This window comes from Pseudophryne corroboree, chromosome 5 (genome assembly GCF_028390025.1).
Source record: "Pseudophryne corroboree isolate aPseCor3 chromosome 5, aPseCor3.hap2, whole genome shotgun sequence".
NCBI lineage: Eukaryota > Metazoa > Chordata > Amphibia > Anura > Myobatrachidae > Pseudophryne > Pseudophryne corroboree.
In genome coordinates, this window is record NC_086448.1 from 102,037,850 (window position 1) to 102,050,584 (window position 12,735).

The 12,735-nt window shown below is 46.8% G+C and overlaps 1 protein-coding gene across 1 annotated transcript in view; it reads right to left on the bottom strand.

Annotated features, from left to right (window-relative positions):
* CUBN (cubilin) overlaps positions 1-12,735 on the bottom strand; it is a 729,033-nt gene that overhangs the window by 124,592 nt on the left and 591,706 nt on the right. Inside the window, exons 50-51 of the mRNA XM_063921523.1 lie at positions 9,743-9,892; positions 725-846 (exon numbers count right to left, since the gene is read on the bottom strand). Coding sequence (XP_063777593.1) covers positions 725-846; positions 9,743-9,892 — 272 coding nt within the window. The remainder of the gene's footprint in view (positions 1-724; positions 847-9,742; positions 9,893-12,735) is intronic.

Here is a 12,735-nt window from a genome sequence, read left to right on the forward strand (position 1 = left end):
ATGTAATACACACAGTTTTCACCTAGACTAGCGATTCTCAGGTACATCCTCCTCAATACAACCATCAGAAGCGTCTCAACATGGCCGCTGTCATAGTACTGGTGTATTTGGTGAAGTCTAATATATACATATATAGGCAGGGTAGATAAACAAGTGGGTAGTCAGACATATGGGAGTCTGGGAGCGGGCTTATAGAGGAAAGACAAGCAGAGTGCTGTGTCCAGTACAGCGGCTGCTCAGTGAAAAATAGCGGCACAGCTGATCCCCGGTTAAGGCAGCCAGCACATATATTACATACAACATAACATGTACAGTATGATTATATGTGCTAAACATCCCCTCCCCTTTCCCCCAATGCAATGTGTGGTCTGTGGCCACTCATGTTGGAACCTTTTCTACACAGATTTGTGACCTAGAAGCGCACAGATGTATAGGGACCGCAAGCCCCGATGGTCGGTCTGTACTAGCTATGTAGTATTATAGCTTATTGACATTCTAGTGGTGTGAATAAGACGCACATTTTGAGCAAACAAGTACGCTTGCTTGTTGTATGTAAGTCACATGGACCCTTGGGCTCCAAGCAGGGCTGTCTGGTGTACCTAGAGCAAAGGTGTATGAGGACACATAGCAGTATTGTGGATGCACTAGAGAGAAATAACAGCAGCAGGAACAGTAATTATTAATCATGTCTATATATCGTCAGAATGTCTCATAGAAGACTCACAGTGATGATGTGTCCTTCTAGGGCCTCCAGCTGCCATGCACAGTGGCTCAGGCCAGGGTAGTTCCCAGGATAGTTGGGACTTGTTATAACTCCACTTTCTCCACTTTGAATTCCCCCACAGCCTGTAAGTCAAAATATCTAGTCACATATATAAATGCATAGCAATGCCCTTCCTGTATGCCAGGTATGGCACATTAGTTTAAGTTAGCCCGTGTTTGTCCTGCACCCTACAACAGCACTGTCCACTGCTCATATACTCTAGGTAAGGGACAAGCATTTTAACTCTAGATATGTGCCATATAATTTATAACAGTTAAAAGAAAAACCAGAACAAAGAAGATCTCAAGTCATGATTGGTTAAGCCAAACCTATGCCCAAATCATCATTAATTTAATAGTAGTTATTTATATATCACACACATATTACACAGCGCATTGTAGAGAGTCATTTACATCAATCTCTGTTCAGTGGAGCTTACAATCTATATATATATATGCATACCATATTTGCCAACTTTTAATTTCTTTTCTCTGGGGGCGGGTGTGGGCTCTGAGGTAATCTGGTCCTGTCTGCATCATGGAAAAATGCCACAATATGCAGGTTCCTGGGGAAGGGGCGAAGTTAAAACAATGCAATTTGCATAATGTTAGCCCTGATCCCTCCCTTCGGACCTGGGATTCCTGGTATCATCTCCCCATTCTGTCCACTTCACTAAGAAGTGGGTGGTATGTGGAAGATCCACTCCCCTCTTCCTGTGGTCCAGAGGACTACCTGAAATACTGAGTCTCCTGTGCCTTCCAAGAGAGTAGGTAAGTATAGTGCACACTAGGGTTAATTTTTTTGCCAGAACCCATGTAAGTAGTATGTTTTTGGATTGTGGGAGGACACTGGAGAACCTGAGGGAAACCCAGGCAACTATTGTGGGAACATACAAACTCCACACCTATACGGCCCTGGTTGGGAATTGAACTCATTACCTCAGTATTGTAAGTACATTTTAAACTATCCTTAGTGCTGTTACAGGGACTGTACTGATAAACACGGCATTCAATATTTTGAATTATGTGACATCAACTCTCTATCGGCCGATGCACTCTCCATGTTCCATTCACACCACTACTTAACTTATCTAACTAAAATAACAACACGGACAACAATAAATGCGGTGAAAAGGGGTCAGCTTTTTATTATTATTATTATAGGATGCGGTCATGTGACCAGCGCTCGGGATCCCGGCGGTCACCATGCTGACGTTGGGATCCCAAGCAATCAAAATACGGCAGACAGGATGCTGACCCACAGGGCTAGTCCCACTCATGGGTGTACACAATACCCATAGAGTGGGAATAGAACCTGCGCGAGCCACCGAGCCCGCAAGGGGCTTTGTTGTGCTCGCCCCCCTGCCGGCATTCTGCTGCCGGAATCCTGGGGTCGGTATACTGACTGCCAGGATCCTGAGCACCGGTCTCCCAGCACCAACCCTTATGGGACATTAACTTATTCAAATATAAGATTAAAATAAGATCTGGTGGCATGGAGATGAACGGCCTAGCCAGTGACGTGCGGTGAGCTAAAAGGCTAAGGAGGCACTAGCTAGCACCAAAGCCAGATTTACACACAAAATATGAGCCAAAGGGTACATCTGGGCATTATACACAGGTGCAGTAGTATAAACTCCTGGATATTTGGTGAGTTTTGATCAGAGATGGGCGGAAAAGATAAGCGGCCATAGACTTTTTACTCCAGAGTTTTAGCTCTAAAAATGATTAGAATAATGCAAAGAAGATATTTCAAACATATTCTTTGTATTTTTCATATACTTTTTACAATCAAAACTCTGGTGCAAACGTTAGTATGACAGGAAAGGCTCTGCCTCACCTGCCTCACCCCACCGCACGTCATTGCGCCTAGCAAAAGCACAGCATGATGAGCAAAACCAGGGCCAAGTACCCTCAACCATACAAGGATGAGGCCATCTGCTCAACAATCCTTGTAAAAAAACCTCATAAGGGTAAAGAGCCCCCTGCCCTAGCCTTTTGGGGACTACCAGTACTTTAAATGAGGCCGACAGCCTCCAATGGACTGAACTTAGGATGCCACCCACCCATGCAGTCGGGAAGGCAGGACCCACTTGGACTGGTGGTGTCTCTTACCACTGCCTGATCTCACACCTCCCAACCGCATGAGCAATCATCCCAGGGCACAAAACAACCTCCTACTACACAGCTGTTCTGAACTCGGCACCATTAACAAAGTTGACACACAAATAATAATGGGCTCGATTCAATACAATGCGAGTTGAATAGTGTCGGGAATAAGCTAGCTGGGTTATTCAATACAGTGCGCTGTGACACCCTACGACGGGATTTCTTTTTGCACCCCTGGAGGGGTGCAAGCAGAAATCCGACAAAAGTGCCATCGCGATGCTGATTTCTGCACTTAGCGCGGCAAAAATAGCACTGCCCCGGGCACTTAAGTCTGAGAATGACGGTTCTCCAGACAAAACACCCTGGGGTATATTTACTAAAATTCGTATTTTTCCGAATGAGGTTAAAGTTCAATCACGAATGACATCGAAAGTGTAAAATTGCAACTTTTTGAATTTATTACGACTAATTTACTAAGCTGTCGTATTCTGCATTTTCGTATTTACCGATGTCGATGTCATTCGTATTTTCTGGCAGTGTTTTACGGGAGTGAATTGTAAAACACTGCCGACTTTAACACAATGAATCTCGGCCGGATCTGTGAGATCCGTGCTGGGCTTCATTGTGCACCTTTCGTAAAAAATAAAACATTGTTAAAAATTTAAAAAAAAAATGCGTGGGGTCCCCCCTCCTAAGCAAAACCACCCTCGGGCTCATTGAGCCGGTCTTGGTTGAAAAAATATGGGCAAAAACTTGACCGGTGTTCCCCCATATTTAGTCAACTAGCACCGGGCTCTGCGTCTGGTCCTGGTTCCAAAAATACGGGGGACAAAAAGCGTAGGGGTCCCCCGTATTTCTGAAACCAGCACCGGGCTCCACTAGCCAGATACATAATGCCACAGCCGGGGGACACTTTTATATTGGTCCCTGCGGCCCTGGCATTACATACCCAACTAGTCACCCCTGGCCGGGGTACCCTGGAGGAGTGGGGACCCCTTCAATCAAGGGGTCGCCCCCCTCCAGCCACCCAAGGGCCAGGGGTGAAGCCCGAGGCTGTCCCCCCCATCCAAGGGCGGCGGACGGGGGGCTGATAGCCTTTTTGTCAAAATGTGAATATTGTTTTTAGTAGCAGTACTACAAGTCCCAGCAAGCCTCCCCCGCAAGCTGGTACTTGGAGAACCACAAGTACCAGCATGCGGTGGAAACTTTGTGGTCAGCGGTGAGGTTACTTTCGGTCAATCGCTGACCACAAAGTTCCCACCATTGGTTACAATGGAGCGCATAGGTGCAACATTGTATCACTGCCGTGTGCTGCCTGACATACACTACAGGAGCACACAGCCAATCAGGAGGGTGCCACGACGTGGCGCTCCCTGATTGGCTGAAGAAACCCTTTTAGACAGAAGTCAGGGGGGGTTCCTGGCAGTCGGGGAAAGGGGTCCCATGTGAAAACATGGGGCCCCTTTCAGTGCGTGGTCGGGTGTCCGTTTTTTTATTTTGCAAAGTACGTGGATTACAAATAGCACAGAAGAAGACCGATCTACACTGGATTATGTGAGTATAATTTTTCCAACAGGTACCCCATGGATTCTACACGGAGAAGTGGACCGACCCTCGTGTGAACATAGGTAAGTATGTATGTTTGGAGGTGTGGATGTATGTAATAAACTTTTACTTTCAAGGTGTGTGTGTCCTGTTTTTATTGGGGTATTTTTTTAGTAGTAGTACTACAGGTACCAGCGGGCCCGGTTTTCCACCGCATGCTGGTACTTGTGGTTCTCCAAGTACCAGCTTGCGGGGGAGGCTTGCTGGGACTTGTAGTACTGCTACTAAAAACAATATTCACATTTTGACAAAAAGGCTATCAGCCCCCCATCCGCCGCCCTTGGATGGGGGGACAGCCTCGGGCTTCACCCCTGGCCCTTGGGTGGCTGGAGGGGGGGGACCCCTTGATTGAAGGGGTCCCCACTCCTCCAGGGTACCCCGGCCAGGGGTGACTAGTTGGGTATGTAATGCCAGGGCCGCAGGGACCAATATAAAAGTGTCCCCCGGCTGTGGCATTATGTATCTGGCTAGTGGAGCCCAGTGCTGGTTTCAGAAATACGGGGGACCCCTACGCTTTTTCCCCCCCGTATTTTTGGAACCAGGACCAGGCGCAGAGCCTGGTGCTGGTTGATTAAATATGGGGGAACCCCGGTCACTTTTTGTCCCATATTTTTTCAACCAGGACCGGCTCAATGAGCCCGAGGCTGGTTTTGCTTACGAGGGGAAACCCTATGCATTTTTTTTTAGCAAATTTAACACTTTCCCACCCCTTCCCACTGATAAACATGCACGGATCTCATGGATCCGTGCATGCCTATCAGAACACGGTAAAAAAAAGCAGGTCTGTTTTATTTTAGCACTTTTTCATGATTTGTATTTTTTCACGGCAGTGCTTGGCTATTGTCGGCAGTGTTTGTGAATTACACTTTTTAGTAAATGACCGAGTTCTACCAAATTACAGGCGTATTTGACCGATGGTGTATTCATTCGCATTTTTTTTCTTGGACTTCCAAAAAAATACGAATGCCCTCATCACTGCCGTGATTTGAGTTTAGTAAATTCCTGAGATGACACTTTGAAGAAAAAACACCATCTCGGTCAAAATCGGGACCTTAGTAAATATACCCCCCTGTTTAGTCCGGGAGAACGGCCATTCCCCAACTTACCATTGTGCTGTATTGAATAGCCCCGGTAGTTAATTCCCAGTGCTAATCAAGTCGCATTGTATTGAATCGAGCACAATGAATGAAAGAAAAAAAAAGCCCAACCCTCTATAGGGAGGGAGCGTGGTCAAGTGTCCAACAGAAAAGCGAATGACCACTAGAATTCCCATGACTAAAAACCCTAAGACCCACCCTAACAACCCCAACGACAACAGCTATTGGCTATCATAAAACCTCCTGCCAATCAGCTTATCCCCTGTGTTCCTGGAAGCACTGCATAATGCCTGCCTGGAGGTTTATGACACTCCTGTCATATATCATGCCCTCCGTGTTATTCACCCTGAGAGACTCATTGATGTCCGCATTGGTCAAGACGTACAGTACAATAGAAATGTCCGGAAACGTTTTACTAAACATACAGATAAAACAAAGATAAAATAACATTTACTGAACACGTGTACTTACCCTTTAATAGCACCAAGTTATAATTATACGTGTTAAAAATAATTGTTCCATATAAACAGGATCTTTGTTGATTCTCAGACCAAATAAATGTTTAGTTAAGTCTTTCAAAACATAAATGTCCATTAAACTTCAAAGCTAGAATACAGCTACTGTATATTTTGCTTAAATTCTGTGTTTACCTACAAAGTAACAGCAGACAGCCTGATGCAAACTTGTAAACCTGAATGTGCCTTCTAAATTGATTATACAGTGACAGTCTATCAAGATACTTATAACCCAAACTTGGATGCATATCAAAAGAGAGTGGTTCCTTTGCCACTGCGTGTCCTTACTCTACTGAACTTGCAAATGAATGCCCTTAACTCGCCTCTCAAAGTGCAAATCAAAATAGATGTGCAACTTCTCATACATATGGCCATGCCCATTGCTAATTGGTAGTAGATGAAGTGGATGCGGCAACTCAAAAATTTTTTAAAGAGGGGAGTTCGGAGGCTGCGCCTTATTGACTGGCGCCTCTCACCTGAGAGCCTGGTACTTTATACTCACCCCACCCCCTTCTCTTAGTGACAAAATGTCAATGCGCAAATACTCTGAGCCCGTTAATGGCCCAAGATAGGAACATGCATGCAGGGAAGAATAATAACATCCCGTAAAAGTATTGTCTACTGCAGAACCACGGCATCATTTATTTCACCTTCTTCCATTTTTCTCTTAAAATCACCGTTACCCCCACAGTTCCATCTGATTTGTGTGTGCCCCCCAATACTCACCCCACCCCCGAGCTGGCTACCTCCCAACTTCCGCCGCCCACTGGCTGCTTCTCGCTACTGAGGCAGCTTTGCCTCTGGTGAGAGGACTGTCCAATGCGGATGCGGGATTCCGGGAACAAAAAAGGAGAGGAGATGGCTTGCTGGAGGACCTACTACATCGTCGGGAGCTTGGGGACCTTCTGCTGTGTCCAGAGAGATAGTGAGTGACAGCGGTGACACAGTCAGCTGATGACACACACACACACACACACACACACACACACACACACACACACACACACACACTCTCTCACTCTCTCTTGGGGCTCTACCTGGCATAATGTGTATAAGTTGCTGAACCTGGCGCAATGTGTATAAGGGACTCTACCTAGCACAATGTATATAGGGGGCTCTACCTGGCACAATGTGTGTAAGGGCTCTACCTGGCACAACGTGTGTAAGGGTCACTACCTGCCCCAACGTGTGTAAGGGTCACTACCTGCCCCAACGTGAGTAAGGGACTCTACCTGGTGCAATGTATGTAAGAGGCTCTACCTGGCGCAACATGTGTAAGGGGTTCTATCTGGCGCAATGTGTATAAGGGGCTCTACCTGGCGTAATGTGTATAAGGTGCTCTGCTCTACTGTGGTTTAATACATGTAACTGGCTCTAACATGATGTGTATAAGGGGTACTACTGTGTGGTGTAATGTGAATGGCGTACACTACTGTGCAGTGTGAACTTGTACTATTCTGTGGCCATGCCCCTTCCCCATGAAGCCACGCCTCTATATTTTTGCCCGCGCACTGTCCTTGTTTTTAATGGGGTAGGGGTCACCAAAGGAAACTTTCGCCCTGGGCGCCACAAGGTCTATAACCGGCCCTGTCTAGTTATCCTACTGAGGTGTCAACTGAAATGGCACCACCTCTTTCCAAACTACAACACTTATACATGAGTTGACTACTCTACCTCAATATCTGGGAGACTCCCACATTTCTCAATGTTCTCCTTTACTTCCGAGTAGACTAGCCTCCTAGAGTTGCCCAGTTCCCCAGTGAAGTGGGTGGTCCATCCCCTCAGTGCTCGATGCTGTAATACAACGGTATTGAGCAAAGGGATGGGGAAAGGTCATTATGATGGAACCCACCACATCATGCTCCCTGCTCCTCCCACCTTCACCTCACTCCTGTGCTTTACTATGTATACCATTAATGTAGACTTCTTCACCAAGTACATTGGCAAAATCTCCTGTTTGCATGCGAGTACAAAATGAGACACATTCCTGTACCCTGCTTGTGTGAAATTGTGAAATCCACAAAGGTGACATGATGGAGAGTCATCTGGAGAAAAACTCCACTACGTTCTTCAAAGAGTCACTAAGAACAGTATGCACGGGCAGGCCAAATACTTTGGCTCTACCCCTGCCAGCAAGCCAGTCTTCAGAAGAGTCAAGATATTTACAGTATTTATGACCTTTATATACACAGTGCAAACAAATCACATAGAACTGCATAATTGACATCAATCTTATGGACCATAACTAACTTCTGTACTACACAAATGCACATTAACATGATTTTGGACCATAGGAAATCAAGGGCAAAGAGGAAATGTACGCAAACTCTGGGAGAACATACAAATTACACACGCATAATGTTTTGGTTGGATCAGGCTTCGCTGCTGCCTCTCAGATACAGAGCTGTGAGACAGCAATGCTAACCACTGTGCAACCATTCAGCCCAAGTTATATTATGGGGACGATTAAAATTACCCGTAGCACATACCATAGGCTTGTAGCTTCTGGGTTAAGCTCAGAGTTATTTAATTACAGCCCACAGGCTGCACTTAACGTGGATTTCTGTTTGCATCTACCTGGTAAATAGGGCTTTTGGGACTTACTGCGGCTTTTCCCGAGCGGTTAAACCATAGCTCTGGACATTTAATCTGGAATATATAGGTTGCCGTATACTGTCCCTGGGTCTTACTGGTTGAGTAAACAGGCTTCCAATTAAATAGCTCTGGGGGCTGCGGCCGCAATTAGATATTTAAATACATTGCAAGGACAGACTTTGTGAAAAAGTTCTGTCTCTGTGAATCCTCTCCCTGCACTTCCCAGGACATTTGTTCTAAAAAATACCATGAGCGTGTAACCGCACATGTGCCGCCCTCTGGCTAACCCGCACCCCTGCGACCCCCCGACTCTGCTTACCGTGTACCAAGTGGTGATCTGGGAGGGCAGCCAGTCATCTGATCCTGTGCTTTGTTGTAACCCCTGGTGCTTAAAGTAAAATGCCGACTTTGCAGCATCACTCTACTGCACTGGGGGTCAAAGCAAGAGCACAGCGATTAGATGAATGGTAGGTATTACTTTTGTTTTTTTGTGATCAGCCTGTAGTCTATTATACACAGATGGCTGATCACAGGGGCCGGATCCAAGCTCACCCTTTACTGCCAACAGGCAGAGAAGGCTGTGCAGGAGTAGGGGAACTGAAGGAAAGTCTGGATAATGCTATCTGAAGATAGCAATATTATCACAGGTCTCCATGCGGTATTTCTTTACAATGACATTTTAGAACATTTGGGCAGATGCAATTCCCATTACAACAAGTATAGGAAATCTGATTGGGTCACTTAAAAAATGGTAACTGAAGGGCTTGGAGGAGAATTTTGTTAATTCTCCTCCAATTGCCCGTCAGTATTTTCAGATGATATGAAAATAATGTGAAAAGGGTGATAAATATGCCGGGAAGTAGGAACAGCTATGATGCTAGCAACAACTTCATTGTGCACTGGATTCAGCGGAAGGACAGTAATTTGTATGACAGACTGTGTATATATATGCAGGAGACCAGGACAGGATGGAAGAAATCATTAGAGAGAAGGAAGTGAAAATATTTATACATATAAATAGTAAAAGCAGACTCAACACATGACGTTGTAGAATGTTACCTGTAAATAAGTACTCCGCGTGAAATCCAATGTCCTCCACTTGTGCGTTACTTACAAAGCCCACCCAGATCTGAGAAGCCACAACAGCCAGAGGGACTGACGGCATGTTCCTTCCACATAGCCTGCTGATGACCTCCCCCTCTGCATCATCTGCAACACAAGTCATGGGCTTATAGACCAATAGTATATTGTAGGGAAACATCTTCTGCTCTTGTATAGGGGCCAGTATGTAGAAGCAGTGTATAGAAAAATGTAGTAATAGCTATATATAATAATTATGTATGATAATACATGGATGATAATATACTCTGTGCTCTTCAACTGGTAGACTCGGTATAGCAGTATTTATGAAACAAAAAATAAATCAATCCAGTGCTATTTTTCAGCAGGAACGGAGTTCTGAACATCTCATTTAATATGACATCATCAGGAACTGGGTTCCTGAACCTGTCCTGGGCCTTCTTTTCTAAAGACTTTCTTTTATTTGTCTATTTATAACTTTTTTAATAGCTCTGCCCCCCGACCTGTAGTTCCTAAACCTATTTTAAAAAAAAAAATAGTACTAGTGTAACTGGCACTGCTGGGGGCATTGTGTAACTGGCACTGCTGGGGGCATTGTGTATCTGGCACTGCTGGGGGCATTGTGTAACTGGCACTGCTGGGGGCATTGTGTAACTGGCACTGCTGGGGGCATTGTGTATCTGGCACTGCTGAGGGCACTGTGTATCTGGCACTGCTGGGGGCATTGTGTAACTGGCACTGCTGGGGGCATTGTGTATCTGGCACTGCTGGGGGCACTGTGTATCTGGCACTGCTAGGGGCATTGTGTAACTGGCACTGCTGAGGGCACTGTGTATCTGGCACTGCTAGGGGCATTGTGTAACTGGCACTGCTGAGGGCACTGTGTATCTGGCACTGCTGGGGGCATTGTGTATCTGGAACTGCTGAGGGCATTGTGTATCTGGAACTGCTGAGGGCATTGTGTAACTGGCACTGCTGAGGGCATTGTGTATCTGGTACTGATGAGGGCACTGTGTATCTGGAACTGCTGAGGGCATTGTGTATCTGGCACTGCTGGGGGCATTGTGTATCTGGTACTGATGAGGGCACTGTGTATCTGGAACTGCTGAGGGCATTGTGTATCTGGCACTGCTGGGGGCATTGTGTATTCGGAACTGCTGAGGGCATTGTGTATCTGGCACTGCTGAGGGCATTGTGTATCTGGTACTGCTGGGGGCACTGTGTATTCGGAACTGCTGAGGGCATTGTGTATCTGGCACTGCTGAGGGCATTGTGTATCTGGTACTGCTGAGGGCATTGTGTATCTGGTACTGCTGAGGGCATTGTGTATCTGGTACTGCTAGGGGCATTGTGTAACTGGAACTGCTGAGGGCATTGTGTATCTGGTACTGCTGAGGGCATTGTGTATCTGGTACTGCTGTAGGCACTGTGTATCTGGTACTGCTGTGGGCATTGTGTGACTGGCACTGCTGTGGGCATTGTGTGACTGGCACTGCTGTGGGCATTGTGTAACTGGCACTGCTGGGGGCATTGTGTAACTGGCACTGCTGGGGACATTGTGTATCTGGTACTGCTGAGGGCATTGTGTATCTGGTACTGCTGAGGGCATTGTGTATCTGGTACTGCTGTAGGCACTGTGTATCTGGTACTGCTGTGGGCATTGTGTGACTGGCACTGCTGTGGGCATTGTGTGACTGGCACTGCTGTGGGCATTGTGTAACTGGCACTGCTGGGGGCATTGTGTAACTGGCACTGCTGGGGACATTGTGTATCTGGTACTGCTGAGGGCACTGTGTATCTGGTACTGCTGTGGGCACTGTGTAACTGGCACTGCTGAGGGCACTGTGTATCTGGTACTGCTGTGGGCACTGTGTATCTGGTACTGCTGTGGGCACTGTGTATCTGGCACTGCTGGGGGCATTGTGTAACTGGCACTGCTGGGGGCATTGTGTATCTGGTACTGCTGTGGGTACTGTGCATCTGGTACTGCTGTGGGCATTGTGTAACTGGCACTGCTGGGGCATTGTGTAACTGGCACTGCTGTGGGCATTGTGTATCTGGCACTGCTGGGGGCATTGTGTATCTGGAAACTGCTGGGGGCATTGTGTATCTGGCACTGCTGGGGGCATTGTGTATCTGGCACTGCTGGGGGCATTGTGTAACTGGCACTGCTGGGGGCATTGTGTATCTGCCACTACTGGGGGCATTGTGTATCTGGCACTGCTGGGGGCATTGTGTATCTGGCACTGCTGGGGGCATTGTGTATCTGGCACTGCTGGGGGCATTGTGTAACTGGCACTGCTGGGGGCATTGTGTATCTGCCACTACTGGGGGCATTGTGTATCTGGCACTGCTGGGGGCATTGTGTATCTGGCACTGCTGGGGGCATTGTGTATCTGCCACTACTGGGGGCATTGTGTATCTGGCACTGCTGGGGGCATTGTGTATCTGCCACTACTGGGGGCATTGTGTATCTGCCACTACTGGGGGCATTGTGTGACTGGCACTGCTGGGGACATTTTGTATCTAGCACTGCTGGGGGCATTGTGTATCTGGCACTACTGGAGGCATTGTGTATCTGGCACTGCTGGGGGCATTGTGTATCTGGCACTGCTGGGGGCATTGTGTATCTGGCACTGCTGGGGGCATTGTGTATCTGGCACTACTGGGGGCATTTTGTATCTAGCACTGCTGGGGGCATTGTGTAACTGGCATTACTGGGGAGATTATGTGTATGTGGCACTACTGTTGGCATTATGTGTATATATGGCAGTACTTGGGACATTATGGGGTCTATTTACTAAGCCTTGGATGGAGATAAAGTCGCTGGAGATAAAGTACCAGCCAATCAGCTCCTAACTGCCATGTTACAGGCTGTGTTTGAAAAAATGACAGTTAGGAGCCGATTGGCTGGTATTTTATCTCCAGCGACTTTATCTCCATCCAAGGGTTAGTAAATAGACCCCTAAGTG